The sequence below is a fragment of the Canis lupus genome, chromosome 6, assembly GCF_011100685.1.
Source record: "Canis lupus familiaris isolate Mischka breed German Shepherd chromosome 6, alternate assembly UU_Cfam_GSD_1.0, whole genome shotgun sequence".
Taxonomy (NCBI): domain Eukaryota; kingdom Metazoa; phylum Chordata; class Mammalia; order Carnivora; family Canidae; genus Canis; species Canis lupus.
This window is the reverse complement of record NC_049227.1, coordinates 56792235-56811481: the sequence shown is the minus strand read 5'-3', so window position 1 is coordinate 56811481 and position 19247 is coordinate 56792235. Positions and strand designations below refer to the sequence as shown.

The following is a 19247-nucleotide window of genomic DNA, read 5'->3' as shown; positions in this document are numbered from 1 at the left end:
TTCTAAGCACAACATCTGGAAAGAAACAAGAGCTTTAAATGATACACTCTGGACCAGATGGATTTCACAGATATTTACAGAACTTTACATCCAAACGCAAACTGAATACACATTCTTCTCAAGTGCACATGGAACTTTCTCCAGAATAGACCACATAATGGGTCACAAATCAGGTCTTAACCGATACCAAAAGATTGGGATCATCCCCTGCATATTTTCAGACCATAATCTTTGAAATTAGAACCAAATCACAAGAAGAAGTTTGGAAGAATTTCAAACACGTGGAGGTTAAGGACCATCCTGCTAAAAGATGAAAGGGTCAACCAGGAAATTAGAGAAGAATTAAAAAGATTCATGGAAACTAATGAGAATGAAGATATAACCTTTCAAAATCTTTGGGATACAGCAAAAGCAGTCTTGAGAGGGAAACACATCACAATACAAGCATCCATCCAAAAACTGGAAAGAACTCAAATACAAAAGCTAACTTTGCACCTAAAGGAGCTGGAGGAAAAACAGCAAATAGATCCTACACCCAGCAGAAGAAGAGAGTTAATAAAGATTCGAGCAGAACCCAATGAAATAGAGACCTGAAGAACTGTGAAACAGATTAACAAAACCAGGAGTTGGTTCTTTGAAAGAATTAATAAAATAGACAAACCATTAGCCAGCCTTATTTAAAAGAACAGAGAAAAGACTCAAATTAATAAAATCATGAATGAGAAAGGAGAGATCACCACCAATACCAAGGAAATACAAATAATCTTAAAAACTTATTATGAGCAGCTTTATGCCAATAAATTAGACAATCTAGAAGAAATGGGCGCATTTCTGGAAAACCACAAACTACTAAAACTGGAACAGGAAGAAATAGAAAACCTGAACAGAGGACAGTGAAATAACATACACAAATATACAGAAGTATAAGAAAAAACGTATAAATGAAGTATTCCAAATAAAGATACATTATTTAAAATACTGTCCCTGACATACAGAAATGACTCAAATGGACAACAGCTATGAATATAAAAGTTAAAATTATTAAAACTCCTTGAAGAAACAGGAAAAATCCTTTACAACCTTGGAGGAAACAAATGTGTTCATGGGACACAAGAAAACACTAACCATAAAAAAAAATTGATGAAAAAATAAAGTAGACTTAATCAAACTTAAAAACTTTGCTCTTCAAAAGAGAAAATGAAAAGGTAATTGATAGATTAAGAAAAAAGTGTTCTCAACATATGTATCTAACAAAAGATCAGTATCCAGAATATACAAAAAATCTTAAAATCAAAAGTTAATACAGTTTTTTAATGAGTAAGACCTAAAATTGACATTTTACAAAAGAAGATCAAGTGGCCAATAAGAAATCAAAAAACATTGAACAACTTTAGTCATCAGAGAAATGTAAGCTAAAATCACACTATGTATGTATTAGAATGGCTAAATTTTAAAGATTGACCATAACAACTGTTGCCCAGGATGGCAGCAATTTTAACTGTCATATATTGATGGTCATACTTCAACCACTTTGAAGGACTAAATACATTTTCATATGACCCAGCAAGAGAAACGAATTCCTATGTCCTCAGAAAGACTTGAAGAAAGTTCATAGAAGCTTTATTCATAATAGTTAAAACCCAAAACAACCCAAATATCCAGAAAAAATAAATGATCAAATTGTGATACATTTCATTCACTGCAATACTACTCAGCAATAAAAAGAAAAAAAAACTAAAAAAATGAAGAAAAAAGAAAGTAACAAACTGCTGATACACATAATAACATAGATGAATCTTACAAATGTTAGGTTGAGTGAAAGAAGCCAGATGCAAAAAAGCATATACTACATGATTCCACTTATATGAAGTTCAAGAACAAGATAGTATAGAAGAAAATATAAGAGTAAATCCTCATGACTCTAGATTAGGTAAAGCCTTCTTAATATGACACCAAAAGTATTGAATAAGTAATACACAAACACACACAAATTGAACTCATCAAAACTAAAAATGTTTCATACCTTACTAGATCCATCAAGAAAGTGAAAAGAAAACCCACAGAATAGGAAAAAAAATTGCAACTCAGAAGACTTTTATCTAGAATATATAAGAAATTCTTATGACTCACTGAAAAGACAAACAAGCCAATTAAAAAATGGTCAAATAATCAGAATAAACATTTTTCAAAATGTTTACATTTTACAAATGGCCAATAAGCATATGAAAAGTTGTTCAACATCACTAATCATTTGGGAAATGCAAACCAAAACCTTAATAGGCACCAGTTCACAACCACTAGGATGGCTATAATCAAAAAGACCTAATAACAAGTGTTGGTGAAGAAATGTAGACATAGGAACTCTTAGGCACCAGTTTTAGGAATGTAAAATGGTAAAAACCATTTTGGAAAACAGTATGGTAATTCTTCAAATGATTAAACAAAGAATTATCATGTGAACACCAATTCTACTCCTAAGTATACAATCAAGAGAAATGAAAATCTATGCCCAAGAAGGGAGGGGAAGTGACTGCTAATGGACACGCAATTTCCTGTGGTGACAGTGCACAAAAGTTACATAACACATGTTAGCGGCAGCATTATTCACATTAGCCAAAAAGTGGAAACAATGCAAATGTCCATTAATTGTTAAATAGATTTTTAAAAAAAACCACACTGGTATAGCCATACAATGAAGTATTACTCATTCATGAAAAGGGATGGAAGTATTGGTACATGCTACAAGGACAAACCCTGAGAACATTATGTAACGTGAAAGAAGTCACAAAAGGAAACACTGTATGACTCTACAGATATAAAATATCTAGAACTCAGAAAGTAGATTAGTTTTTGCTGAGAAATGGAGCAGAAGTGAGAGGAGCAAGAAGGAATGGAATATTAACTGCTTATGGACATGTGCTTTCTTGTGGTGATGGTTATACAGCTCTGGATATGTGAAAAAAAACAGAGTTGTATGTATACTTTAGATTGGTGAATTGCATGTATGTGAATAATATCTCAAAAAGTGTTATATAAAAAAAGAACAGGTAAAATATATCAATGGCAATAAAAATCAAAATAAGTTTCAGAGGAGTGAGGATGCTAGAAAGGGAATGAGGGAATTTTCTGGGATGACAGAAATTTTCTAACATGAGAGAAATCATCTATGTGTTAATGGACGGTTTACACACAAATGTGTCAAAACTCAAACTAAAGAACTGAGCATTTCTCTGATTGCAAATTATACACCAACTTTATAAAAATTTACAGAAAATACTATCTATGGGGGCAACCCGGTGGCTCAGCGGTTTAGCGCTGTCTTCAGCGTGATCCTGGAGACCTGGGATCAAGTCCCACATCAGGCTCCCTGCAAGGAGACTGCTTCTCCCTCTGCCTGTGTCTCTGCCTCTCTCTCTCTCCTCTCTGTGTTTCTCATGAATAATAAAATCTTTAAAAAAAAAAAAAAAAAGAAAGAAAGGAAAAAATACTATCTATGGTTAATGACTCTGGGAGTAGTGACAATTAGGGGAGAATCTACTGCTTTTCTATTCCTGAAAGCCCTTTCAGGAAGGCTAGTTTGTTTCTTTTTATTGCTGAGTAGTTTAAGCCCTTTAAAACTTTTTTTTAAATGACTATTACTTTGTAAAGGACTGTTTTTTATATATTAAATATATGTATTTTGTTTTGCTGTTGTTGTTTTTTAAAGATTATATTTATTTTAGAGACAGAGAGAGAGAGAGCACAAATAGGAGGGGCATAGGGGTAGGAAGAGAGAAAATCCCAAGAAGACTCCATGCTTAGCATAGAGCTCAATGCAGGGTTCAATCCCAGGACCCCGAGTTTAGGGCCTGGGCTGAAACTAAGAACCGGACTCTTAACCAAATGCACCACCCAAGTGCCCTTAAATGTATCTATTTTGTAAAGAAAGGAAAATATGAACATTATTCCATTTTTTCCTTTTCAAATTCATTGGTCACTCTAGCAAATTTCAGACTTTTCTAAAGGTGAACTTCAGAATTTTTTTTCAATGCTATAGGTATAATGAAGAAGTCTTTTGTTAGAGAGTTGGAACATTTTCCAGAAAGTAATACTTGAACTGATACTGTCAAGACTCTCCCCATTGAGCTACTAAATCATGGTACACAGAAAAAGAATTTACACATTCATAAAGAAAATGTAGACTTGGGGAGCCTGGGTGGCTCAGTTGGTTAGGTGTCTGCCTTTGGCACAGGTCATGATCTTAGGGTCCTGGGATCAAGCCCAGTATCCGGCTCCCTGCTGAGCAGGGAGTCTACTTCTCCCCCTCTCTCTGCCTCCTCCCCCTCCTGCTCATTCATTCTCTCTCTCTCTCTCTCTCTCTCTCTCAAATAAACACATACAATCTTTGGGGAAAAAGGAAAGAAAGAAAGAAAGAAAATGTACTTTACAGAATATGTAGTTAGAATCATGTATTCTTATTCCTCTTTGCTAAATACAGTAATGAAACAACTCAGGAAGACTCCTAAAAGGTTGCCACCTAGTTGTAATATAATTAAAATATTCTGACATGGTAGTAGAAAGTACATACTATCTGAAAATGTCAACAATTTCCAAAGACTTGAGGCTAGTTGGGATGCCAGAACTAGTTGAGCTTTAGCCCAAGTTGTGATCCCGGGTCCAGGGATCAAGTCCCACATCAGGCTCCCTGTGAGGAGCCTGCTTCTTCCTCTGCCTGTGTCTCTGCCTCTCTCTGTGTGTCTCTCATGAATAAATAAATAAAATCTTAAAAAAAAAAAAAAAGTCTTGAGCTAGCAACTGGAAAAATGGTAATACAGCATTACTCACAGATCTGTGTACTGCTGAGAAGTCTATTCAAAACGTACTTATTTCCTTTTTTGCAATGCATGTGGGTTCACTGCCTTGCACAGATTTATTGCAGAAAAAGAAAGTACCTTTCTATCCCATCACAATTTCCTTATGACTAATATAAGAAGAAATTTAACAGATTCAAGGAAAAGAATACTGACCCAGCAGGAATATTGTATATGCTACAATCAAAGGCATTCTCCACAGGTTTGTGTGGCCTCCTGGCCATTTTTTATCTTCCACTATTATACAGTAATTCATAAGCCCAAATTTATTCATCCTCCCAGAATGCTGCCAGACTAAAACATCAAAGGTTGGATGTTTATTTATTGGAGAATACATAATCCTCAGCCTAAGTAAGCAACTCCAAGTTTTTGCTCTAAGGGCAGCATTTACAATTCTATAACCCCACATTAACTGAGATGGGAGTGCGAGAAAGCTAATTTTCAGTTGGACTACACTTTAAGTGAATCTTCATTTGGCTGCTCCAGAAGCTTAGAAGACTCAGGAGAGAAAAAGAACTTCCATTTCCCTGATGGACAGAACTAGTGACTAAACTGAGAACAAGCGAATATGCCAACAGAAAGTAGTTTCAATTTTATCTTATTAGGAAGATTACCTTCACCATAATTTTGCTACCATAATTATTCTCACCAAAGGGTCACCTATTTAAGGAAAACAGTAGAGGGTGTACTTCATGATGGGCATATGAGAAAAAAAGAGTAGCTTGATAAACATCAAAGAAAAAGCCTCTCACAATAATACCATCATTGAAAAATATAATGGAGGAGAAGGAAAACAATGGGTTCTCTTTTGGGTATCTAGAGTATGAAGTACTTGGGGGACATCAATGTAGGTAAGACGCACGGCAATGTAAAAGAACCTTAGAAAAGAAGTGAAGCCTACAAATAGAAACCTGGCAATTATCATAGTCCCCCCTCCCCCCGCCCCCTTATCCACAGCTTCACTTTCTGCAGTTTCAGTCACCCACAATCAAATGTGGTCCATTAACAGGTGATTCTCCTTCTGACTTATAAACAGAAGATCAACAGTGGCCTAATGCTATGTCACAATGCCTACGTCACTTACCTCACTTCATCTCATCAAGGTAGACATCTCACATCACCACAAGAGAAGAGTACGTTAAGGTATTTTGAAAGAGACCTCATTCACACAACTTTTATTACACTGTATTGTTGTAATTGTTCTATTATAGTATTAGTTGTTGTTACTAATCTCTTACTGTGCCCAATTTATAAATTAAACTTTATCATAGCTATGTATGTATAGAAAAAACAGTACATATACAGAGTTTGGTACTATCCACAAATTCAACCAAGCACTGGCATTCTTGGAATGTATGCTCCACAGACAATGGGGAACTACTCTATTTATGATATCCTATTTTACTCAGCATAATGCTTTCCTATGGATATCAGAACTAAAAGATCAGGATACACAGCAACAGGTCATCATGCCGTTTAGAAATGTGTAAACTGTTAAGATAATTTACAAAGAGATAAGGAAAGATCCAAGAAAAGCTAATGTAAAAAATTACTACATAAACTAAATTCACTGGCACTTGGTTCAGGGGGATCAACTTTCCAAACACTGTTTAAGTATCTCTCGTAATGTTACATCAAAGAAACAGGATATGAATGTACTAGAGAAAGAATAGCAAGTAGCAAGTTAAAAGAAAGGCAAATCAGTAGCAACAAAATATCTGGCTGATTCACAGAGGAAGCACACCTTTTCTCATCAACACCATCAAGCACAAATTCAAGTCTCAAAGCAACAGAAACAAAAAGGGGAGAATTAAGAGAAAACCCAACAAATTAGCACAGGAAACAATTCAGAGACAACTTACAGTGGGATACCTACACATGACAGGGATGGCTCCAGTTCTGAAAGCATGAGGGTTTTCTTTTGCTTCTGTTTAAGATGGGGTCTCAAAGAAGGCAAACACAGGAGACTCCCACCTCCCTCCCAAATATCCTGATCATAAACTGATGGTTTGGGGATTACTTTTATACAGACATTCCAGACAGACAAGCAAAGCAGACTTCTTACATTTCTTAATTTTAAAACAATAGGAACATAAGTTTAATAAATTCTTTAAATTATATTATCAAATTCCTCAGAAATCAGTTGATAAAATTCAACATAATCCTCAATAAAAAGAAAAAAAATAAAGAGTTTATGTGAAGATCTTAAAGGCCTCTTATACAATTGAAATTACATGAATTTTTAACAGAGATATTTGAAAAGATCTGTTTTTACTTCCTTAATAGTCATGGTTGTGTTATAGAGAGTATCCTCAGGAAAACAAGGTAATGCTTTAGTAGTAAAATTATAAAGATAAGATGAAAGTTAGATCATCTAGATTAGCACTGTACAACAGAAATATACTGCAAGCCCTTTATATCAGTTTAAGTGTTTAGAAGCCACATATAAAGTAAAAAAAAAAATTAATGTAATTAATTTTAATAATTTTTACCAAATATAGTCAAAATATCATTTTACCATGTAATAAAAAATTTAATTGAGATATTCTTTTTTCAAATCAACTCTTCAAAAATCTGGTATACATTTTACTCTTACAGCATATAAAAATTCAGACCAGCCACATTTTAGGCATTCAATTTGCCACATCTGGCTTGTGGCTAACATACTGGACAGGGTGAATTCAGATGTTGGTAAGATAAAGATATGTAAGTTAAGGTTTCAAGGATTCTTGTTTACTACATTTAAAAATACATAAAATACATTTACTTTAGTTTAAAAGAACCCTTATTCATTTCCTTATTCTCATATCTCATCTCCAAAAATCTGTTAAAAAGTAAATGTTTATTCCAAATAGTCGAATATAAAAGGAAACAAATATGGTTGCATTGCCGAACTTTTGAACCACACAAATAATGGCTGACCCATTAAAAATTTAAATCAGCAACATTCCCTCCTTAATTAAAATGCACTGCTATCACACTTGAACCTTACCTTCCTAAATTCATCTCTGCCAAAGCCTTTGTATTTTTAAAATGAAAAACACATTTAACACATTAGAAAAAAATAGCTGTCCCATTTCAACTTTAAGGCTATCAATTATTAACTTTCATCAAACAGATCTTTGATATTTCTTCACATTTCTTCACATCTTTCTGGGATTGCCACATGCACTGATTTTTTTAAAAGTCATAATTGCAGTAAAACTATAAGTAGGAAAAACTATATAAAAATTTGGTACTTTCGGACGCCTGGGTGGCTCAGCGGTTGAGCGTCTGCTTTCAGCTCAAGGCATTTCCGGGATTAAGACCCACATGGGGCTTTCTGCATGGAGCCTGCTTCTCCCTCTGCCTATGTGCCTGCTTCTCCCTCTGCCTATGTCTCTGCCTCTCTCTCTCTCTCTCTCTCTCTCTCTCATGAATTAAAAAAAAAAAAAAAAAAAAAGTTGGTATTTTCATGTTTCTTAAATCATTTTCTAATATATAGCCATTTTTATACTTTCTGAATTAAAGAGAGTTAGGTAACATAACCAGAGACTCATCTATATTTGGAGAAGAGAACAAAAAATCCTAAATAAAAGCATATCCATAAATCCCTTATTTTAAGTAGTAGTTACATCTCATAATTTTTACTTTAGTTATGTAACTTGCATATCTACATTATATACCCCAGAAGTGGTCAAAGAAAATTTAAGTTATTATTCTTATAATTTTTCCATGGGTTTAATAGGTTAGCAGGATAGTAGGGCAGAACAGGGAGAGGAGAGCTAGACCTACTGTTTGCCATTTTACTTGTTAGAGTCAGAGATGTGTTTTTCCAGCAAGACTATTATGTAGATCACTCCCTAATAGACATTTTAAGGTATTCCCACTCTATTTCTTTTCCATTTGCTGCAAGTCTGATTTATCCTGAATAGGGGTTGATTACTGGTCCTAAAATGAAGAAGTGTGGAACAAAGATGTACTTAACCTGCAGCATGAGATGAAAATGAAATGAGAAACAAATAAAACTTTGTTGTTACAATTTTTTAAAAAGTAAATGGTGTAAATACGCCAATTAAAAGGCAAGGATCATTAGTCTGTATTTTAAAAAGCAAGACCCAACTATATGCTGCCTGGCTGACAAAGATTAAAAAAAAAAAAAAAGGATGGAAAAATATATAAAATTTTAACACTATTCAAAAGAAAGCTACAATAACTATACGAGATAAAGTAGATTTCTTTTTTAAGATTTATTTTAATTTTTAGAGAGAGACTGTGTGTACACATGAGTGTGGGTGGAGAGAGAGACAGACTTAAGCAGACTTCCTGCTGAGCCAGGGCAGGGCTCAATCTCACTACCCGAAGATCACAACCTGAGCCAAAACCAAGACTCAGATGCTCAACTGACGGCAACACCCAGGTGCCCCCAGGATAAAGTCGATTTCTAAGCAAACAATATTACTAGGACTAGAGAAGACATTTCACAAGAGGGCATAACAAACTCAAATGATTATATACTCAAAAACACAACTTTAAACTACATGAAACAAAGCCTACAAAGAATTTAAACAGAAATAATCAAATCCACAATTATGGTTGGAGGTTTCAATAGTCTTCTGTCACTATCCAATATCACAAGTAAACAGGAAACCAGCAAAGATACAGTAGACTTAATATTATCAAATAAATTTAATTGATTAATGTTTACAGAATACTCGAAACAACAGCTGAATATACCTTCTTCTCAAATTCACATAAAATATTTACCAAAATAAGATCACATTCAGGATCATAAAACAAGTCTCAACAAGTTTAAATGGCTATTGCTAAAGGAGGGCTTAAAAAGAAATATACAGCACCAAACATTTATATTAGAAAAGACAATAAAAGGACACAAACATTACATACAAATGTCAAAAGAAAAAAAAAAACAAACCACAAGACAACTATAGATCAATATCCACTCTGAACATAAATGCAAAAATCCCAAATACAATTTTAGCAGATCTAATCCAACAATATTTTATAAAGACAATATATCATGACCAAGTGAGTTTATCCCAGAATGCAGAGTTGATTTAACATTCAGAAATCAATGTAATTCACCATATTAAACAATAAGAGGAACACCACATGATCATCTCAATAAATGCAGAAAAAGCATTTGACAAAATCCAAAATCTATTTCTTTTAAACTCTAAGCAAACAAGGAAGAGAAAGGAACTTCCTCAATCTGATAAAAGCCATCTACAAAAACCTCGTTAACATATCTGATGCTTTATCCCAAGATGAGGAAAACAAGAATGTACGTCCACCACTTATATTCAAATTTGCTAGAGGTGCTGGCCAGTTGTGATAAAGCAAGAAAAAGAAAATAAAGGCACCCATATTGAAAAGAAAGAAATTCAAAGTGCTTTATTCAAGATGACATGCTCATCTACATAAAAAATCTCATGGAATCTAAAAACAACAAATATATAAACCTACCAGAACAAGTTTAGCAAGGCTAAAGGATACATAAGGCAATACAATTCCAATCAAAATCTCAGCAAGTATTTTTGTGGAAATTAACAACTTGAGGTAAAATTCATATGGTAATGCTAAGTTCCAAAAACAGTCAAAATGGGTGAACTAAGTTGGAGGATTAACATGATCTGATTTCAAGACATAGTATAAAGTCACAGTAATCAAGATAGAACTGTACTGGCATTAAGATAGAAAACAGATCAATGGAACATAGTTAAGTCTAGAAATAAGCCTATACATACAATAACAACTAATTTTTTACCAAAGTGCAAAAGTACTTAAGAAAGAATAGCCTTTTCAACAAATGGTACAGGAACTATTAAACATGCATATTCAAAGTATAGATACTTTGAATCCATATACTTTGCTCCATAAACAAAACTAACTCAAAATAGATCAGATCTAAACATAAAGCTATTAGAACTTCTGTAAGAAAATACAGGAGTCAAGCCGTGTGACCTTGAGTCATCAAAAGCACAATCTGGGGGCAGGCCCAGTGACACAGCGGTTTGGCGCCGCCTGCAGCCTGGGGTGTGATCCTGGAGACCCAGAATCAAGTCCGACATCGGGCTCCCTGCATGGAGCCTGCTTCTCCCTCTCCCTGTGTCTCTGCCTCTGTGTGTGTGTGTGTGTGTGTGTGTGTGTATGAATAAATAAAATCTTTAAAAAAAAAAAAAGCACAATCTATAAAAGAACCATTTTAAAATGGACTTCATCAAAATTTAAAACATATGTTCTTCAAAAGATACTATTAAGAGAATGATAAGCCACAGACTGGTAAAAAATATTTTAAAACCATATAGCTGATAAAGAACTCATATTCCAAATATACAAAGAACTCCTAAAATACAATGATAAGAAAGCAAATAACCTAATTTTTAAGGGGCAAAAAATTTCAAATTTCTTTTATCGAAGATACTTCAATGGCAAATCAGTACATAAAAAGATTCTCAACACCATTAGGAAATGCAAAGTAAAACAATACTGTTAGAATGGCTAAAACTAAAGACTAACCAAGTATTAGCAAGGATGCAGATGAACTGAAAATTTCATAGTGATGGTGGGAATGTGAAAAAGTATAGGCCCTTTTGAAACAGTCTGACAGCTAAATATGCATCTATCATATAAACCAGCCATTCCAATCCTTGGTATCCGCCCAGGAGAAATGTAGCATACATCTATGTATACTAAGGCTTGTACACACAAATAAATAATATTCACAGCATTTCATAACAAAAAGTGAATAAATTATGATATATCCATAATAGAATACTACTAAGCAATTAAAAATGAACTATTCATACACACTACAACATGGATGAATCTCAAAATAATTATGCTGAGTAAAATACTCCATGTAAAGAAAAGTACTTATTATATTATTCCAGATTTCTATAAAATTCTAGAAAATGCAAACTAATCTACAGTAACTGAAAGCAGATCAATAGCTGCCTAGGGATGGGAAGGGGGATAATATGTTCATTTTCTGGACTTTCGTGATTATTTCAGAAATATATATACGTATGTCAAAACCTATCAAACTGCACACCTTAATTATATGTACTCTATTATGTCAATTATATACAAAAAAAAGTTACTAAAAGTTATCTCTCTTGTTACCCTTAAAGCCAGTGGTAGTATATATCTTGACTGAACATAAAAAGGAAGTCTTCCAATAATTCTTTTGTAGCTAATGCCCAAAAAGAGCTTCTGATAATAATAATGTGAAAGGGTTTATAGGGTCCAGAGTATACATTCCTAACAACTATTCTATTTCATTCCCATTAAGAGAAAAGGGCATTTTGCCTTCCATGAATAAACTGAATGAAGAGATTTCCCACTCTAAACCATAAATCAGATATCTAAATTAAATTACTTTATAAATTAACCAAAGGGGACTAGAGTTTAAATTAAAAATGGCAGTTTTAGGGGCACCTGGGTGGCTCAATTGGTTAAGCATCTGCCTTCAGCTCAGATCATGATCCCAGAGACCTAGGATTGAGCCCTGCTTTCGCATCAGGCTCCCTGCTCAGTGAGGGGTCTGCTTCTTCCTCTCTGTCCTTCCCCACCCTCCCACTGCTCATGCTCACTCTCTTTCTCTCTCTCTCAAATAAATAAATAAAATTTAAAAAAAAAGAAAAGAAAAAATGGTAGTTTCTTTGCCTTAAAAAAAAGAATCCTAAAATTCAGGAACTTAGGGAATTTGCTATATTAAGAAAACAAATCTCTAAAGCAGGGAGATCCCTGGGTGGCACAGAGGTTTGGCGCCTGCCTTTGGCCCAGGGCGCGATCCTGGAGACCCGGGATCGAATCCCACATCAGGCTCCCGGTGCATGGAGCCTGCTTCTCCCTCTGCCTGTGTCTCTGCCTCTCTCTCTCTCTCTCTCTGTGTGACTCATAAATAAATAAAAAGAAAAAAAATTTTTTTTTAAATCTAAAGCAATCTGAGCCAGGAGAAAATTTTAGTACAACTTTAGTTTTAAGACCAACTCTTCCAAAAAGGACTTGAATACTCTTGTTAAATAATTTTGATAAACAAGGAGCCAAACACTAGAAAATAAATATTCATAGTATGGGTAAACTTATATATACATATATACATAAATGAATGATTGAGCTCGTATAACTGCAAAGAAAGAAAAGCCAAGCAACCTCACTCACCTGTTTTGTTCCTCCAGTTTAGCCAGGAGTTCTAAGTCGTCTGGACTCAACTGTGAAGGGGAAGATGGAGAAAGGGCTGGCGTGGATAGTGTGGTAGATGAGGATGTAGTGTGTAATGAAGCAGATGGACTTGCCACCTGACTGGCCATCTGACTGACTGTATGTGATACTGTGTTCTTCACCCATGAGAGAGTAGAACTCAGCTTTTCTGCAACCTTGTCTGTCGCCACCTACAAATAAAAATGAAAGTTGAATATATTTTAGTTTTATTGCATTTATTACCAAGAAGGTAAGAAGTTTTACCTAATAAGTTAAGTTATACCTAATAACCACCATCACAATATTTTCTTTGAGGTTATAAAGGTAAAACCTACTTTAGCAACAATTGTCCTAACATCCAGCTTTTGGAAAATATTTCAGTTCTGCAACATGAACAAACTAGAACAGTGTTTTCCAAACTACATGCTAAAGTTCTTCAGAGAGTAATAAAATCAATATGACAGGTAATGCCAGCACCTTTTAAAAATGAAAAAGAAAATATCAATGTAAATATATACTGTTCTTCTTATGAAATTGTCTATATGAACATATATTCTTATGAAATTGTTGGTTTAGTTACATATATGTATTACAACTACGTACTACACGTACATACATTTTTTAGCATACTGAGTTGGAATATAAATGTATTCTGTAATGAAAAACATTTGAAAGCCAAGTAATTAAAACATGTCCAATGGGTGATGAAGACCCAGAAATGCTGTAACATAACTAATAATTCAACAAAAACTAGGGTTGCTTAGCATAAATTAAAATGTAATAAGACCCATGATACCTGTCTTCAAATGGCTAAAGAGTATTTTTATAGAAGAGGGACTTTTTCTAGAAGAACAAAATTATGACAAATGATTAAGTGAGTAGAGTGGGAGAGATGCAAGGCACAATTTTCACATAGTTTGAACAATTCAGAAATAAAATGGGATGCTTAGAAAGAATAGACATCCCCATCAATGGCTATAACAAAGCAGTTATTTTAACAGCCAAATGTCAGAAGTTGAAGATAACTTTCTGTTTGACGTAGGTAACCAAAATTTAAAAAGCCCTTAAGATCCCTCCGGTTGCTAAGATTCTGATATCCATATATTCAGCATAAATCATGCCCATCTCCTAAGCAGATATGTATACAAATTCAGCTGAAAAACAAAATATATATAAATAATATTCAAACATGGCATTATCACTTCACTAATGAAAAACAATATACATAATAGCCATATTTGAATATCTATATAAAACTAAACATTCTTAATGATATGTTTATAAAATAAGGTATTAATAGGCTTTTTAAGGGCCTACATTTTCTAAAAACTATCATAAAAAGAGCTTCTTTTTTTTTTAAGGTTTTTATTTATTTATTCATGAGAGACAGGGAGAGGCAGAGACACAGTCAGAGGGAGAAGCAGGCTCCATGCAGGGAGCCCGACATGGGACTCGATGATCCCGAGACCCCAGCATCACACCCTGGGTGTGAAGACAGGCATTAAAACCGCTGAGCCACACAGGGATCCCCATAAAAAGAGCTTCTTGATTGTGAAGTACTATATAAAAGCTAATAACTATGAAGCACTTTTATGTGCTTTGAGAAGATCTTAAATTCTGTATCATAGGTAAATGGCTAAAACACTGTGAATTATTTTCGGAATCAGCAAAGTCTCAGCTAATCTTAGTTATATATAGCAATTCATGCACACAGAAATTACAACACCAAGACATACAATCCCACTGAAACTATTTTAGCAAACACTATTCTCATGGTTTGCCCAAAGCCTTTTTTGTCACCTCAAAACATAGATGACTCTCTCTCTATCCCCCTGCCCTATTTCTTCCATCTCAACCCAGCAGAATATTTTGATGTAAGGAAAGGATAAAATGGAAAAGGGATTCTAAGGTCATATTTGAGCAACTCAATATGAGACTGGAACTTCTAAGACAAAAATGTGATTACAAGTGTTGAAAGGGACAGAAGTTTTTTTTAACCTTAGAACACCTCTTATCTTTAGTAACTCATTTTAGAACTTACTTCTCTTAGAAACAGTATTATAGGTGGTATAAGGGGACCCACACTGTTGAGGGAAGAATCTCCAAGAAAGACAAGTCGGATACAGTGTGGAACCCAAGGAAAAGAAGTATGGGGCAGATCACTTAGGCTTCCAGGCAAAAGAAGGCCTCGCCAATGCACAGAGCAGCAGCATACCTCCTCAGGGCAAAAAGCCTGACTGACAGGAACCAAAGGATAATTTAGCCAGAACTTCCTTTAAATAGTAGGAGTCATGGTATACCACAAAATAGCCTATTGTGATTTGTTATCCTATTGATCTTCTCTACATAATTACAACTACAAATTCATTTGTGAAGATGGCACTAATTTGCATCACAGTAAACAGAAAGCCTAATGTAAATCACAGTAAACACAGTAATCACAGTAAATAGAAAACCTAATGTAAAATTTACAGAAAACTGTTACCCTTATTAATACTAACCATTAATTTCAAATATACTTACAAACTTTCAAAAATTAAGACTTCACATTTCCATTACATAAAAGTTCTCTACTAGAGTTAACTGTAGGAAAAGCAAAAGATTCCTATTTGCTTATTTTTCATTTATTAAAACAAATAAACTTTTCATACCCCTTCTGCACACTGTAGCAACAGGCTTCCATTTAAAGAGTTTGAAATAACCAAGAGCACAATCCTGACATCCTTAATCTTTGCTGAAATTCAACTGATACGAGATTCAATCTAGATCTAATGAAGGCTCATTATCTCATCTTTAAATGTTAAATACTTAAATATAACTGGAGTATTTAATTGCAGTTGCATTTTAATAAAGTTTAATACTCTTGGTTCTAAAAATCCCATAGGACTGATTCATTTTTCAATATCATCATGTTCTATTTTTCCTTTAACTCTACAGTACTTTTCCAAATCTCCACCCTGTCACCTCTAAATCTCCTTCCCTCATCCTATGGTAAACTGAGGTCATGAAGACATAGTAAATCTGACAATGCCATTACATCACAAAGTTCCTGTCTACCTCATAGAGAGGTTATGCATTTATTTTTAAATATTGAACATACTTTGAAAAGGTTAAAACCATCATTAAAAATGCTTAGTAATCAGGCACAAATGACACATATTGTAGGACTTCATTTTTATAAAATGTCCATAACAGGCAAATCTAGAGATTGAAAGTAGATCAGTGACTTCAAGGGGATAAGGGATGACTGCCAATGTGCATGGGATTTCTTTCTGGAGTGACAAAAATGTTCTGGGATTGGATTGTGCTGATGGCTACACAACCTTGTGAATGTACTAAATGCCACTGAACTTTAAGTGAGTGGATTTATGGTATGTGAATTATTATCTCAATTTTAAAAGGGCTTAGTTAATCTCAGAAAACTACATAATCTATGATTACAGAATCTATGATTCCAACCATACAAAAAAGGCAAAACAATGGAAACAGTAAAAAGATCCATAGTTGCTAGGGGCTGGAGTAAGGGAGAGATGGACAGGCAGAGCACATAGATTCTTAGGGCAGTAAAAACACTGTATGATACCACCTGATGGACACAGATTCTTACACATTTGACCAAATCCATCCAATACACAACACTAAGAGCGAACTCTAATGTAAACTAGTGGATTTGGGGTAATTATGATGTGTCAATGTAGGTACGTCAATTGTAACACATGTACCATGCAGATGGGGAATACTGAAAAAGGGGGAAGCGAAGTATGTTGGAGGACAAGGGAGTATATGGGAAATCTCTGTACTCTCCACTCAATCTTGCTGTGAGTCTAAAACTGTTCTAAAAAAGTAAAATCTTAATAATAGAGTTTAGTAGGATTCTCAGATATTACTACAAGATTTTAATAGGATCTCCCATGAAAAACGATCATGGTTCTTCTACTGTTCTGTATTTTACTATAAGGATGCTCTTTACTCCCAAAAATGACTATTTTATTCTTTTAAAATTTATTTTTATTTTAATTCCAGTGTAACTAACATACAGAGTTATATTAGTTTCAGGTGCACAATATAGAGATTTAGTAATTGGGCATATTAGTGCTTATCAAAATAATTGTACTTTTAATCCCCTTTGTCTATTTCACCCACCCTCCAGCCACTTCCCCTCTGGTAACTATCAGTTCCCTATAGTTAAGAGTCTGTTTTTGGGGGCGCCTGGCTGGTTCATTTGGTACAGCACACAATGCTCAATCTCAGGGTCATAATTTCAAGCCCCACATTGGGCATGGAGCACTATTTAAAAAACAAACAAACAAAACAAGGTCTGTTTTTTGGTTTTTCTCTACTTTATCCATTCATTTATCAATAGACACTTGGGCTGTTTCCATAATTTGGCTATTGTAAATAATGCTGCAATCAACATAAGAGTGCAAATATCCTTTTCAGTTAGTTTTTCATATTCTTTGAGTAATATGCACTAATACCCATTATGATATGGGAATTCGATTTTTAATTTTTTTTAGGAACCTCCATACTGTTTCCATAGTGGCTTGCATTCCCATCCATGTTGCAAGAGGGTTCCTTTTTCTCTACATCCTTGCCAACACTTGTTTCTTATGTTTTTGATGTTAGCCATTCTCATAGGTATGGAGTGAAATCTCATTGTGGTTTTGATTTGCATTTCCCTGATGAGGAGTGATATTGAGCATCTTTCACTTTGTTGGCCATCTGTATGTCTTCCTTGGAGAAATGTTATTCATGTCTTCTGCTCATTTTTAATTGTATTGTTATTTAGGTGCTAAGTTGTGTAAGTTCTTTATACATTTTAGATACTAACCCTTTATTGGATGTCATTTGCAAATACCTTCTCCCAGTCAGTTGTCTTTTAGTTTCGTTGACTGGTTCCTTTGCAGTATACAAGTTTATGCTTTTCTTTCTTTTTTTTTTTTTTAAAGATTTTATTTATTTATTCATGATAGTCACACAGAGAGAGACAGAGAGGCAGAGACACAGGCAGAGGGAGAAGCAGGCTCCATGCAGGGAGCCCGATGTGGGATTCGATCCCAGGTCTCCAGGATCGCGCCCCGGGCCAAAGGCAGGCGCCAAACCGCTGCGCCACCCAGGGATCCCAAGTTTATGCTTTTAAATAGTCCCAATAGTTTATTTTTGCCTTTGGGAGGGCTTTATATTTTGCTTTAGTTTCTCTTGCCTCAGGAGACATATCTAAAAAAATACTGCTATGGCCAATGTCAGAGAAATTACTGCCTGAGCTCTCTTCTAGGATTTTTATGGTTTCAGGTCTCACATTTAGATCCTTAATTCTATTTTTGTCTACAGTATAAGAAAGTGGTCCAGTTTGATTCTTTTACATATAGCTGTCCAGTTTTCCCAACACTATGTGCTAAAGAGATGTCTTTTTCTCATAACATATTCTTGTCTCCTTTGTCAAGAACTGATTGACCACAAAATCATAGGTTTATTTCTGGGCTCTCATGTGTCTCAAACTTTGTGCCAATACCAAACTGTTTTGATTACTGTACCTATGTAGTATATCTGGAAATCTAGGGCTGTGACACCTCCAGCTTTTTCTTTTCCAAGATTGTTGTGGCTATTTGGGGTCTTCTATGGTTCCAAATTTTAAGATTATTTATTCTAGTTCTGTGAAAAGTGCTATTGGTATCTTGATAGAAATTGCACTATATCTGTAGATTCTTTGGGTAACACGGGCATGTATCAGTATCTTCCAATTCAGGACTATGGAATGTCTTTCCATTTGTTTATATCATCTTCAATTTTTTTCATTGACGTTTTATAGTTCTCAGAGTATAGATCTTTCATCTCCTTGGTTAAATTTATTCCTAATATTTACTATTATTGGTACCATTGTAAATGGGATTGTTTTCTTAATTTCTCTTTCAAGCTTTGCTATTCATGTATAGTAATGCAAAGGATTTCTGAATATTGATCGTGTATCCTGCAACCTTACTGAATTCATTTAATAGTTCTAGTAGCTTTTTTTGGTGGAGTCTTTAGGGTTTTATATATATAGTATCATGTCATTTGCAAAGAGTGACAGTTTGACTTCTTCCTTACAGATTTGAATGTCTTTTATTCCTTTTTTCTTGTCTGATGCTGCAGCTAGGGTTTCCAGTACTATGCTGACTAAAAGTGATGAGAGTGGGGGTGCCTGACTGCCTC

General features: G+C 34.5%; 1 protein-coding gene across 14 annotated transcripts in view; it reads right to left on the bottom strand.

Annotated features, from left to right (window-relative positions):
• The window catches only part of EVI5 (ecotropic viral integration site 5), a 194722-nt gene that overhangs the window by 134768 nt on the left and 40707 nt on the right, over positions 1-19247 (bottom strand). For 6 of the 14 annotated variants that reach the window (XM_038541353.1, XM_038541356.1, XM_038541357.1 and 3 more), the window contains exon 1: positions 13017-13165. In XM_038541353.1, coding sequence (XP_038397281.1) covers positions 13017-13165 — 149 coding nt within the window. The other 8 variants (XM_038541354.1, XM_038541348.1, XM_038541355.1 and 5 more) reach the window with 4 other exon arrangements.